The sequence below is a fragment of the Acinonyx jubatus genome, chromosome B2 (genome assembly GCF_027475565.1).
Source record: "Acinonyx jubatus isolate Ajub_Pintada_27869175 chromosome B2, VMU_Ajub_asm_v1.0, whole genome shotgun sequence".
Classification (NCBI taxonomy): domain Eukaryota; kingdom Metazoa; phylum Chordata; class Mammalia; order Carnivora; family Felidae; genus Acinonyx; species Acinonyx jubatus.
Genome location: NC_069385.1, coordinates 147,595,646 through 147,609,653, shown reverse-complemented (window position 1 = coordinate 147,609,653; position 14,008 = coordinate 147,595,646). Strand labels below are relative to the sequence as shown.

General features: G+C 43.7%; 1 protein-coding gene across 7 annotated transcripts in view; it reads right to left on the bottom strand.

Moving 5' to 3' along the window:
• LOC106983418 (zinc finger protein with KRAB and SCAN domains 8-like) overlaps window positions 1-14,008 on the bottom strand; it is a 30,698-nt gene that overhangs the window by 8,102 nt on the left and 8,588 nt on the right. Inside the window, exons 3-5 of one of the 7 annotated variants that reach the window (XM_053223301.1) lie at window positions 10,730-11,806; window positions 9,553-9,864; window positions 9,096-9,202 (exon numbers count right to left, since the gene is read on the bottom strand). In XM_053223301.1, the coding sequence (XP_053079276.1) occupies window positions 10,939-11,748 (810 nt within the window). In that variant the 5' untranslated portion in view covers window positions 11,749-11,806 and the 3' untranslated portion in view covers window positions 9,096-9,202; window positions 9,553-9,864; window positions 10,730-10,938. Of the gene's footprint in view, window positions 1-723; window positions 5,732-7,400; window positions 8,114-8,247; window positions 9,203-9,552; window positions 9,865-10,729; window positions 11,807-14,008 lie in introns of those variants that run through there. The other 6 variants (XM_015081617.3, XM_027051887.2, XM_027051886.2 and 3 more) reach the window with 6 other exon arrangements.

Below are 14,008 nucleotides of genomic sequence, written 5' to 3'. Positions count from 1 at the left end.
CTGTTTTGTCTCCCTCCCTGTTTTTATATTGTTTCCCTTCCCTTATGGTCATCTGTTTTGTCTCTTAAAGTCCTCATATGAATGAAGTGATATGATTTTTGTCTTTCTCTGACTAATTTCACTTAGCATAATACCCTCCAGTTCCATCCACGTAGTTGCAAATGGCAAGATTTCATTCTTTTTGATTGCCGAGTAATACCCCATTGCGTATATATACCACATCTTCTTTATCCATTCATCCATCGATGGACATTTGGGCTCTTTCCATACTTTGGCTATTGTTGCTACTGGTGCTATAAACATTGGGGTGCATATGCTCCTTCGAAACAGCACACCTGTATCCCATGGATAAATACCTAGTAGTGCAATTGCTGGGTCGTAGGGTAGTTCTATTTTTAGTTTTTTGAGGAACCTCCATACTGTTTTCCAGAGTGGCTGCACCAGCTTGCATTCCCATATGTACAGTTTTTTTTTTTAATGTTTTTATTTATTTTTGAGTCAGAGAGAGACAGAGTGTGAGCAGGGGAGGGGCAGAGAGAGAGGGAGACACAGAATCTGAAGCAGGCTCCAGGCTCTGAGCTGTCAGCACAGAGCCCGACTCGGGGCTCAAACTCACAGACTGTGAGATCATGACCTGAGCTGAAGTCAGACACTTAACCGACTGAGCCACTCAGGCGCTCCCATATGTAGTTTTTATTTGAACATCTGTTTTCAAACTTTAAAAAAAATATGTAACTAGGAGGGGAATTGCTGGGTTATATGGTAACTCTATGTTTAACTTTCTGAGGAACTTCTAAACGATTTTCCAAGGTGGCTACACCATTTTATATTTTCACCAGCAATGCAGGAGGATTCTAATTTCTCTACATCCCTGTGAACACCTGTTCCTATCTTTATTATAGCTACCTTACTGGGTGTGAAGTGGTATCTCATGGCTTTGATTTGAATTTTCCTAATGTAGAATGACGTGCATCTTTTCATTGACTTATTGTCCATTTGCATATCTTCTTGGAAGAAATACCTATTCAAAGCCTTTGGCCATTTTTAAATTGGGTTGTCAGTCTTTTTGTTGCTGAGTTGTAAGTGTTCTTTATGTATCCTGGGTACTAGACCCTTATCAGATATATGACTTGCCAATATTTTCTTCTGTTCCATGGGAGGTCTTTTCACTTTGTTGATAGTGTTCTTTGAAGCAAAAAAGGTTTATAATTTGATGAAGTCCAATTTCTCTATTTTTAATTTTGTTTCTTGAGTTTCTGGTGTTACTGAAGAAATCACTGCCTTAATCCAAGGTCATATTTACACCAGATTTCTTCTAAATGTTTTAAAGTTTTAGCTCTCACCTTTACATCTTTGATCCATTTTAACTTAAAATTTTAAGCGTTTTAAAAATTGATTTTTGAGAGGGTTAGGGTGAGCAGAGACAGGACAATCCCGAGCAGGCACAGAGCCCAATGTGGGGCTCAAACTCATGAACCAGGAGATTGTGACCTGAGCCAAAATCGACAGTCAGAGGCTTAACCAACTGAGCCACCCAGGTGTCCCTCCCAGATGTGTTTCTACTATCAATTGCTTCTCTTGGATTTTGTGTCATTTGTCTTCTCATGTTCCTAATTTTTAAAATTTGTTTTTGCAAAATTGCTTATAGAAATAGTTTCAGACCTAAGAGAATATTACATTCTTATAGAGACGACCTCCCAGTACCTGTGGGCACTGGCATTATGGAATCACTTAAATCCACTGTAGAGATTAGGATCCAAAGCAGAGCAGTGGCCCCTGTGAGAGCCTATGTGTGGTTCGTGTACTTTTAGAGGACAGTCTTTGGGGTCCCACACACCAGAGTGAGGGCATTTACCTGCACTACCTCCTACGTTGGCAGTCTCCAGAATCTAACTTTGGTGACTTTTTTTTCTGTGACCCTATCAAGAGTTTGACTCACCCTCTCAGGTACCCTTTCCAGAATCAGAAGATGCCCAAAGAAAGGATCATCTCCTTAAATATACATACTCTTTCACTCTAATCTTTTATTCTCAAATTAGCTCTTTAATGTGTTTGGATAGATTTTTTTAAAAGCATTTTGCCCAGCGTCCCCACTTCTCAGTGGGAGAACTGGTCTATAGGACTCTGTCCACCATTACCCCAAGCAGAATTCCGGGTGCATGTTCTTGCAGTCTGAATAGCTATTAAGTGATTTCTGTTCCAACTCCTATTTTAACATTCTAACCTAAGAGAACATTTACATATCACTAATTTGATTACTCTTCAAAAAGAAGAATATACCACAGGTAATATTTCCCAAGAAACTATGGACTTGGAGGTTAGAACTGACCTGCTGTAACTCTCAGAGGCAGGCAGTTTATCTCATTCTGTAAATTTAAATCAGACAACTCCAGGATGTCACTCAGCAATTTACGTCTATGTCCTTTCTACAATGTGGCTGAGAAAATACTGCTTTCGTAAGTCCCCGGTCTTCAGGAGCAGCTGGGTGGAGGAAGAGGGAAGTGCCTGTAAGAAAAGTCTTTCATCTGGGACTCAGCCTGGTGTGGCTGAAGAATGCTCCGGGCTGACAGGCAGACTGTGCCGAGAATGTTCCTTTTTTCTCAAACAGCCAAACTTCTGGGAGGCACTAACTTATAGCCCACATTCACTTGTTCAAAAATAACTGTTCCAGCCGCATCCTCTCATCTCTGTTAAGGTCGCTCTGTTCTTCCACGCCAAAACCCTTGGGTGATTCTTGCCTCTTCTTTCGATCTTATCCATGAGCAAAATCCTTGTGGCATGGTCTTCAATGTGTAACCAGGATCCATCACTTCTCACCACCTCTGCTGAGCACCTATGTCCAAGGCACTGTAAGTTCCTGCCTAGATTACCTCATTGGTTCCTAACTGTTCTCTTAGCTCCCACTCCTGTCCCTTTATATGCTTCACAAGGCAGCTAGAGGAATCCTTTCAAAGCCTAAGACCGATTACGCCACATCTTTGCTTAAAATCCAGCCATAAGCTTTCCATTTCACTCAGGGTAAAACCCAAAGGTCATTTCTATAGGCCATCCCCCTTCACCTGTGTCCTCCTCTCTTCTTGCTGTCTCACCGGCCGTGCTGTTTCTCCAGTATGTCAGCACCTTTGCACCTGCTACACTCCCTTTCTGGGATGTTCTTAGAAAAGTATTTTGTTTCGCCTTTACACACAGCATGGTCTGGTATGTAGCTTTTAGGATCACACTGCAGTTTAAGTAGCAGTATCAGTTTGCATCACCAGACCCTGAGAAGTCAGGCATTATTTTTGAAGTTGAGGTTTCTTTATTTCTGCCTTGGAGATCTGCCTCACCCCACGGCGCCACCAGATGAGAAAGTACCTGCATCGTTTGGAAGTCTGCAGCTCCCAAAACCCATGTGGGACAGGTGGCATCACCATCAGGTTAAGATACCAGATAGATCTGTTAGTTCACACGGAAAAAGAACAATTACGTGCTAGTGCAATTTACACTGTGCATAACCTGTGGGCCAGCAGTTTCATTCCTGTGTATGCTCCTCAGAAAAACACTCCCAAAGGTGTTCAGAGCAAAGCTGGTGAACACCCTAAATGGCTTTCACTTAGTCATTAGAGCAAATGACTTAAGTAACCACCTCACAGCAGAGGATTCAACCTGCCCAGTGAATTGTTATTCATAATTCATTGGCTTCAAAAAGCAGAAGGGCATAGAATGAGATAGAACACAACGATTTACGGGTGACTGGAAGGAACTGGGAGAAATGGGACTGGGATGGGGGGGGGGTAGAGATAAAATAAAATGTATAAAAACATAAGGCCACACACAGACCAATGATTATGATATTCCATGAAGTGAGTTCACAACGAATCCACACTGAATAATAACCACTCTCATTTGTGGACAGGCCTGGGAAGGCGGGAGATCCAATGACAAACTGTGACAGCTCCCTCTTCAGGCTGACTTGCTATCAACCCACAAGCAGAACCCTTCACTGAGCACATGCTCAAGCCTTCTCCGTATGGGTCACTATTCCTTCCATATATTAGACACACAAAGTGAACAAGGTAAATTTGGTCTGTTGTTTAGCAAATCATAAGTTCACATGGTCCACCCATGTGTCTTCATCTACTTTTTCTGCCCAAAGGCATAGGAAATTCTGTGAAACCATTTACCAAACCATAGATATCTGCAGCATTTCCCAGATACTAACACTCTAAAAATAAAAGGGAGTAAGTCTGGTAGAAATGCGTCAAAGGAATTAATGTCAAAATCATTCTTAGAAAAACTATTTTAATTAGCATCATGAATTCCAAGCCAAAAACAAATGTAGTAATGTTTCAATCATCAAAGGTTGAAAGACTTTCCCCCCATTCTCTACCTTTACTACAGAAAATGGAAGCTAACTGTGCCAAAGAAAGTTAAATACCAATAGAGATCTGTCACAGATGTTTTAATTCACTTTTCCCCATGAAGTGACCTGACAAAGTCTCTAATAAACACTTGTCTTAATTCCATAAAATGGTCAAATGATTGTATGCAGTTGGATTTTTAAAGTTTGTATTTATTTAATAATCTCTAGGCCCAATATGGGGCTCAAACTCATGACCCTGAGATCCAGAGTTGCATGCTCTTCCTACTTAACTGTGATGCTTGACGTTGAAAAAGTCCTGTACTATACCTTTACCATACATTTGACGATTGAAGTTTATTTTTGTTGCGTATCCTTTGATGTCTGAAGAAAGGAGTTCATACCCGCCCCAGGCAGAAGACTTCTCTCCAGTACAGACTGGTGTTTGGTAAGATTTGAACTTTGACTGAAGGCTTTCCCGTATCACTTACACTCAAAGAGGAATCTCTGATCCACTGTAAGAACTGAGCTAACGCGGAAAGGTCCCCAGAGCAGTCACACATACAGGGCTTTGCTCCAGGGTGTATTTACTGATGGAGAAGACTGATCTTAGTGAAGGCCTTGCCACATCTTTCCATTTATGGGTTTTCTGGCAAGAAGCACTGCTTCCAGATGAAGACCTTCCACCTACGCACTCGCGTCCAAGATGAATTTGCTTCTGTTTGATGAGAGCTGAGCTCACACGAACATTTACAGCACTGAAGATGTCCTCACGGGTCCTCTGACACCTGACAAGACCCTCCCAGTATCCGCAGGCTTTGCCACATTCTTTACTCTCGTGGGACTCTTCTTTAGGCGGCTTCTCTGCTGTGCAGTGCCACGGGACCTGGGTTTACACTGAAGGTCCTTCCGGGCTGAGAATCCTCATAGGGTTTCCTCAAGTCTGCTGGGGCTCAGTCAGGACTGCTGGTGCTTCAGGGCTTGTTTTCTCAGGGAGAGGCATTTCTGGAGCACTCACGTTAGACTGAGCAGCAGATGCTTTTATCACAGCTGAAGCTGAGAGTGTGCGCAAGGTGAAGGGAGAATTTCCCACTCCCAGGGCACTGACAGAAGTGAACTTCAGGGCAGGTTCTCCCAAGTGTCTTTACCAGAGTGATACTTATCAGATACTTATCAGGAGACTTCTCCCTTTATCAGAGTGATACTGTCCTTGGCTTGAAGCAGTGCAAGCTGTGATTCCTCAAAGGGGCTCCTCCCTCACTTGGCTGAACTATTCAGAAGCCCCTGGACTTGTGGAGGCCCTGGGGAATGTTCCCATTTAGTCCTCTGTGCTAGACTTCCGCAAAACTCTGCAGGGAGATAGACTCCTTGTCCAAGGCCAGGAGTCACCCTCTGAAAGAACAGGTTGATCATGAAATAGGCACCCTTTCCTTAGAGGGGGAAAAGGAGTCAAATGTAACAAATGAGAGCAGCCTAGGAGAGAAATCACCCAGAATAGGGCTTTTCATATGCGAAAGTCCTAAGTAAGACTGTACACGTGTTTTTCATTAATTTCTGCTCTTTCCCTTTGCTTTCTTTGGGCTATTTTCCTGTGCTTTTTTAAAAGTGCTCAAATATGGATGTTTAAGAGCACTTTTTTCAGCCTTTCTTCTCTTCTAAGTATAGCACCTATATATTTTTAAAAATTTTTTAATGTTTTTATTTATTTTTGAGAGAGAGAGAGAGACAGAGCATGAGCAGGGGAGGAGCAGAGAGAGCCAGAGACACAGAATCTGAAACAAGCTCCAGGATCTGAGCTGTCAGCACAGAGCCCGACGCGGGGCTCGAACTCATGGACCGCGAGATCATGACCTGAGCTGAAGTCGGACGCTTAATGGACTGAGCCACCCAGGCGCCCCTAGCATCTATATTTTTAAATGAAATAATTTACCAAAGGAGCTTGAAAAGGTACCTGGAACAGAGAAGGTCCCAGTAAGTGGAAGTTACTACTACTAGTAGTATTCTCACTAACATAAAATAGAAGTAAAACAGAAGGAAGGGACTAGGGAGGAGACGCAACACTTCTTCAAGTCGCCTGTGAACGTAACCACACATAAAGGAGCAGACTAAAGAGGCCATCACATCAGCAAAGCATTTTACTATCTATCTGGAGAGATTACAAAAATCTCAAAGCTGGAAGGGATGTCAAAATATTTGACATGTCTCCTTTATTTTTAAGGATATAGAAACTGAGGCTCAGCTAGGTGGCATTAGTCTAGCCTAATATGGTTACTTAGAGGTAAAAACAGATTGGAACCAAGGGCTCTCGAATCTCACCTTGAAAGTTTTTACCAGCATAACACACTGGCTCCTTGAGGCCCACGACGGCATAAGAACAACCTGCATGCTGAAACTTTCACGTTACAGCTTAGTAGTTAAGAGAACAGGTCGTCACCTTACACTCCTGGTTTCAATCCCCGGCTTGACCATTGCCTGGCCAAATGACCAAGTTATTTAATGTCTCTGCTCCTCAACTTCTGCAGCTGTAAAATGGTAGTGGTATGTATCTCATACCACTGTTTGTTATTGACAAATACACACATAAGGCACTCAGAAAAAGCCCCGACATAGAAAGCATTCCATAAACATTGGCCCTCTCGATGGTAGATTTTATCAATTTTTTTTGGTTCCTCATTGCCATCTTTGTAAGGATTATTTTCCCCCACCCTATCGTTAAGCTTGGCTATTTGACCTGCTTTGGCTAATGAAACATAAATGCAAATGATATATGCTCTCCTGTAAAAGCCACTGTGTGTTCCCGCCACCGTTTTTCTTTTACTCCTCAAGCCTGGGTCCTGGAGTGGAGAGAACGTGTTGCAGATCTGCAAGTGAGCCACAGCTGACATACAACATAAGCAAGACTAAGTCCTGTACCGTGAGCAACAGATTTAGGGTGGTAGCTGGGGGTGGGGGGAGGTGCTGGTTACATAACAAAAGTCTAGTTGATAATTACACTAAGTCAACTTGTACACTCTCATACCATTTCGTGCACCAGCTGCCAGGTGTTGGTGGTCAGTTAACACAGACAAAATGAAAGTCAGAGGTGCACCTGGGTGGCTCAGCCAGTTGAGCGTCCAACTCTTGGTTTTGGCTCAGGTCACGATCTCAGGGTCCATAGGTTCGAGCCCCGCATCGGGTTCCGTGCTGAGACAGAGGAGCCTGCTTGGGATTCTTTCTCTCTCTCCCTCTCCCTGCCCCTCCTGTGTTCTCTCTCTCTCAAAATTAACAAATAAACATTAAAAAAAAAAAAAAAAAGTAACAGCTAAGCCTTGAATCCCTGCTACGGCATTAACAAGATGCTCAACACGAGAAAGTGCTGGCGCCTGCAGTGTTCCATTCTTACTCATCTGACAGCGTCAGGCAAGGGGCAGGAGAATCAGCATGGCTGTGGGGACTGTCTCACTGCCAAGAGAGCACTCCTGGGGGCCGGGGGAGAGCCGGGAGTGGAAAAGTACGGAATACAGAGTTAGAGTGGGGAAAAGTGTGCTCAAGTTTCCTCTACCCCAGCGAGAGAGTCTTGGCAGAGTTGCTTGGGCAAGGTCCCCAATACCAGGCCTCCAGGTGGAGGTGTGGCCTGCAGCACGAGGATGCCTACAAGCCCTGCCATCCTTGACTGCAACACAGAGACTGCACACGGTGGCTGTGCCTGGGAGTCCAGTGTGGGAGGGTGGCTCTGCCCCACGAGGGGCAAACAAGCTGGACTCCTCGGGTAAGACGATTTGCTCCACAGAATACCTAAATGTAATGTAAAGTTACAATCATTAGGAAAATGTGGTACCGACCCAAGGAAATACGAATAAACCAATGGAACGTAACAGAGGAACCAGAAACAGACCTATGCATCTAGGACAATTGATATATGCACAATTGATATATGCAAATGAGCCCTGTACAGCAGTGGGAAAAGACAGTCTTTCCTGTAAGTAATGCAGGATCAGCTGGATATCCATATGGGAAAAGAATGAAATCTGACCCTCACTCATACACAAAAATCAGTTTCAGCCGAGTCACTACACTGTCCGCCTGAAACGAATGTAACACTGTACGTTAACTACAATGAAGTAAAAAATTTTTAAGTTTATTTATTTTGAGAGACAGACGGTGGGGGGGGGGGCAGGGGAGGGGCAGAGAGAGAGAGAGGGAGAGAGAGAATCTCAAGCAGGCTCCACACTGTCACATGCGGGGCTCGAACTCACGACCACAAGATCACAACCTGAGCCGGTATCAGGAGTCAGATGCTTAACCGACTGGGCCACCCAGGTGCCCCCAGACACATACTTTTAAACATGCTTTTCCCAAAGTCCCTTCCTTTATCCCTTTTCCTGGGGCCGAAGAACTCACCCTTCCTCTAAGATTTCACCCTCCTGACGCCTTTTCAATGGTTCCACGAGTGGTTCTTACACCTTCGGTGCAAAGCAGCCTGTACAAACCCAGTGGCTTTCTCGCCGTATTTACTGTTTTCTCTCTGCACCTTTCTCCCCAAGTAGACTGGGAGGCCCCTGAAGACTGGGGTGCTTTTTCCAGTTACCTTTGTATTCCTAGACCTGGCGCAAGGCCCAAGCCACAGCAGGTGACCATCAACACTGTACTTTGAGCTCACAAGGAATAACCATGTTACACGGACCCTGCCCTCCTACCGCTACATTCTTCAGTAGAAGAAATGCGTTTCTCCAGAATGTCTGCCCCCTTCAAAGTCTTCAAGACACGCACCACTTACTGCTTAGGACTCAGGTGCGCTGGTTTCGGGTGGGGTATGGCATCACTTCAGTGCTGACCTCAGAAGAGTATTCTCCACCCAGAAGAGTCTGTCTGCAAACCTCCATCCTAGGGACAAACCGAGACAGCTGGGGCCAAAGAAGTCAATGCTAAAAACACTGACGATAACAGAACAGAAATGGCATGGCAGGGAACTCTCTCTGGGACAGAGCAAGGAGAAACCAGTCTTCCTCAACTGTCAAAAGGCAGAAAGAAGCAGGACAAAGGAATTCACACCTCGACCCAATGTCGCAGACAATTTCCTGGTGTTTTGTTGAGGCCCTTCATTCCTGCCTGTAAGTATGTACCTTACTCTCTCCAGCACACCCCATGCCTCGGTGAGGTTCTGTCTCCTCAGTGTGCGCTCCAAAACCGGGACCTTTTCTGCCTTCAGCCCCCACGTCCATACTGAAACTTACCTGGGCAGAGTGGTAAGCACGCCTTCAATACCAGACTTCACGCTGTGTGTTTCCACATGCAACCCTGACCTCAGTGCCTGACCGCACAAGTCGGCTCAAAGCTTCATGGAGTCCAGTGTGTCTGTGGGCTGTCTTGCCTCAGATGCTCATGAGAAATCATGGAAACTATGTATCTCTTTACAACACAGAGTCCTACTGCAGACCAAATCAATCTGCAATTTCTATCACTTTGGTGTTCATCTTGAACCTCGTGTGGTTTAGTTTCAGGGTTCACAAGAATTTCCTGGCCTGCCATCCAGGGGTCAGAAATCACTATTAATATACAAAAATAGTAACAAAGTAATTTTTAAGTCCAGATCTCTTCCATGAGCTTCATACATGCATGTGTAACTTTTGGGTGTAGGTCTGGGGATGGGATTAGAAAGTTAGGGTACATTCTGATGAACAGTTCCACTGGGATTTCCAGATATGACAAAGACATTTTCCAGAATGAACTCATTAACTTTGTACCACTTCCCAAATCTGAGCTCTCCCGGTTGATATGAGGCATCGAACTTCAAGGAGTCACTCAAATAGATCCTTGAAAGTCATCCTAAAACCAATGCCATCCTCAACTCAACAACAGTTCCCAAGCTTGCCCAGTCTCATACCTCTTGAGTCTGCAAATCCCTCACCACACTTGAGAAACACCAAATCCAAGGGATCGGAGCACCTGACACTTTTAGAGAGGCTTTTTGTTTTTGTTTGTTTTGGTTCAGGAAGCTCAGTCAAGTTTAGGGATTTACTGGCTCAGGAAGTCAAGAGTCCTGGGGTTTTGCCAACTAAGTAAGAATGACCCTGACAAAGTATCTATTAGATTTCTACCTAAAACAAAGGCAGTCTACCCTCTGCCAAGGAGGTTACTAACCCATCGAATCACCCCTGAGAGCATGGAGGTACAGAAAGGAAGACCAATCAGTTCCTATTTCCAGATACAATGAGGATATGTGGTTCCTGTTCCACCAATCAACACTACTTCCAATTTCAAACTTAATAGGTTTTACCTATAATACAACAACGACAACAACAACAGAAGGTTTGCACATGAGGAAAATAAAAATATTTGAAATACTGAAATCTGCTCTTACTAAACCAAAACAAACTACATTACGGTATACATGTATTTAAAGGGCCTTACCTTGGGAGTTGTGAAAGCGCATTCTCAGAAGTCGACGTGATTTCAGAGCTTTAACTAGTCATTCTGGAGCACTTTTCACGGACTTCTCACTTCTTCAATATTCTACAGCACCAGGTATCAATTAAAACATCAACTTCTTCCATGCCCTTCTCTTAGTGTTAACTCCTGATACAAAAAAAAAGGCCTTTGGAATATCTTCGCCACATAAATCAATGATGACACTTTCCTTTGGCGTGTATTTTCTGGTGCTTAGTAAGATTAGAACTCCCACGGAAAGCTTTCCCACACGCGTCACACTCGTACGGTTTCTCTCCAGTATGGATTCTCTGGTGATGAATTAGGGTTGAGATCTGGCTGAAGGCTTTCCTGCATTCTCCACACGCGTACGGCTTTTCTCCAGAGTGAATCCTCTGGTGGTTAACTAGGGCGGAGTTCACATAGAAGGCCTTCCCACACTCCTTGCACTCGTACGGCTTCTCTCCTGTGTGGATTCTCTGATGTTTGATGAGGGCGGAGCTCACGCTGAAGGCTTTCCCACACTCGTCACACTCATAGGGCTTTTCACCAGAGTGGATTCTCTGATGTTTGATAAGGTCTGAGCTCACACTAAATGCTTTGCCACACTCATTACATTCATACGGTTTCTCCCCATTGTGGATTCTCTGATGTATGATCAGGTGTGCCCTCACACTGAAGCCTTTCCTACACTCATTACAGGTATAGGGCTTCTCGCCAGTGTGGATTCTCTCATGCACAGTGAGGGTGGAGCGCACGCTGAAGGCTTTTCCGCAGTGACCACACTCGTAGGGCTTCTCGCCAGTGTGGATTCTCCGATGTCGAACGAGGCCTGAGCTCTGGGCAAACTTCTTCCCGCATTCACTACAGGTATACCGCCTCCCTTCCGTGGGCCTGTCCTCCCGCCTTTGAACCTGGTTCACGTACTGAGAGGTTTTCTCGCGCTCAGAAACCTGTAATGTACTCCCATTCCGTAAGCTGGCAACCTGCTGGTGTGGGTCCATCCTTACAGAATTCTTCCCTTCAGAATAGACACCTTATTCGTGCCTCTAGCCTGGACTTCTGAAACAATAACACATAGAGGTTTCAGTGTAATTTATTCCTTGTTGCTAAAGCAATAGGATGTGACACAGACTTAACTAGAAGCCTCAAACATGCTTGACAAACCCAGGACACACCAATCAAATGTCTGTAAAGTAACATATCACAAAACTATTAGAACGAACACCTGACTCAAACGTCTATTTAAAAATTACCCTGTATAATGGTATCTACAGCACAGAATCTGGAATATAAGTGACTACAAAATAATACTTAGTTCCTACTTAAAAAGACTTTTCACTTCTTTAATTAAGTCGGGAAACAAGACAGGAATCGAAGAGATTTGTAGATAGTGGAGCAGATGAAGGACTATACAGATACAGAAGGGAAAAGAACCAGAACTTCAACTGATAACAAGTTTGGAAAAGTGACAGCAGCCTCACTGACAACTGGGTTTTTACGACTCACACAGAAGTCCACACTACTTGGCTGGAAGAGAAACATGGGGATAAAAGCTCTGGCCGTTGCTACCACCACCGCTGCTGCCGCTGATGTTGCTGTGACAGCACCTTAGCAACAGGGATGCTTCGTATCCCGTGCAAGTGTGACAGAACGGACCCCTCCCCTCTGCAAAGAATGGGGCTCCTTCAGACTCACGTGTGGACAGCGTGGTGCCCTCTCTTATCTTCTGGGAAGAAAACTTGATAAAACTTTTGCTGCAAACTTAAACTACACAAATTATCTCTTCTCTGCCTCTTTCCACTTTACAAATTGTTTTACGTCTCAACAATAATAAACTGATGATGTGTACCCTTGATGAGATGAGAATGGCACTTAACCTCTGGGGTCATCCTCCCCCAAACCTATAACCTCAGTATAGTAATGAGAAAAAATCAGTCAATTCCCAACTGAGTGGCATTCTGCCAAAAAACTCCTCAAAGCTGTCAAGGTCATTGAGGCACCTGGGTGGCTCAGTCATTTAAGTGTCAGTCAGTTAAGCATGAAGTATATGGGGACTCTCTGTACTATCTTCATAATCTTTCTGTAACTCTAAATGTCCAGAGTGCACAGAAACTATTCTGAAAATTTTACTTAAAAATCTGTCTATGCAGGGCATCTGGCTGGCTCAGTCAGAAGAGCATGGGACTCCTGATCTTCAGGTTGTGAGTTCGAGTCCCATATTGGTTGTATAGATTACTTAAAATAAACTTTAAAAATGTGTTTATGTATCACAAAGAAATAGAAAGATATTTCATGCTCATGGATTGGAAGAATAAATATTTTTAAAATGTCTACTTACTCAAAGCAATCTTCATATTTAATGCAATCCCTACCAAAATACCAATATCATTGTCCACAGAACTAGTATAAACAATCCTAAAATTTGTGTGGATCCACAAAAGACCCCGAATAGCCAAAGCAATCTTGAAAAGCAAAGCAAAGCTGGAAGCATCACAATTCTGGACTTCAAGTTATATTACAAAGCTGTAGTGATCAAGAAAGTAGACACACAGATCCATGGAGCAGAATAGAAATCCCAGAAATGAACCCACAACTATATGATCAATTAATCTTCAACAAAGCAGGAAAAAATATTCAGTGGAAAAAAGAATGTTTCTTCAACAAATGCTTGGGAAAACTGCACAGCAACATGCAAAAAAAAAAAAAAAAAGAAACTGGACCACTTTCTGACACCATACACCAGAATAAATTCAAAATGGATTAAAGACCTCAATGTGAGACAGGAAATGGTTAAAATCCTAGTAAAGAAAATAAGCAGTAACCTCTTTGACATCAGCCATAGCAATTTCTTCCTAGGTATGTCTCCGGAGGCAAGGGAAACAAAGGCAAAACTATAGGGGCTTATAGTTCCTATAGAACTACTGGGACCTCATCAAAATAAAAAGCTTCTGCACAGCAAAGGAAACAATCAGCAAAACTAAAAGGCAGCCGATGGAATGGGAGAAGATATTTCCAAATGACATATCAGATAAGGGGTTAGTATCCTAAGTATATAAAGAACTTAAACTCAACATCCAAAAAACAAATAATCCAATTAAAAAATGGGCAGAGGGGCGCGTGGGTGGCTCAGTAGGTTACGCCTCCAACTTCAGCTCAGGTCATGATCTCTCAGTTTGTGAGTTCAAGCCCCACGTCTGGCTCTGTGCTGACAACTCAGAGCCTGGATCCTTCTTCGGATTCTGTGTCTCCATTCCCCTCTGC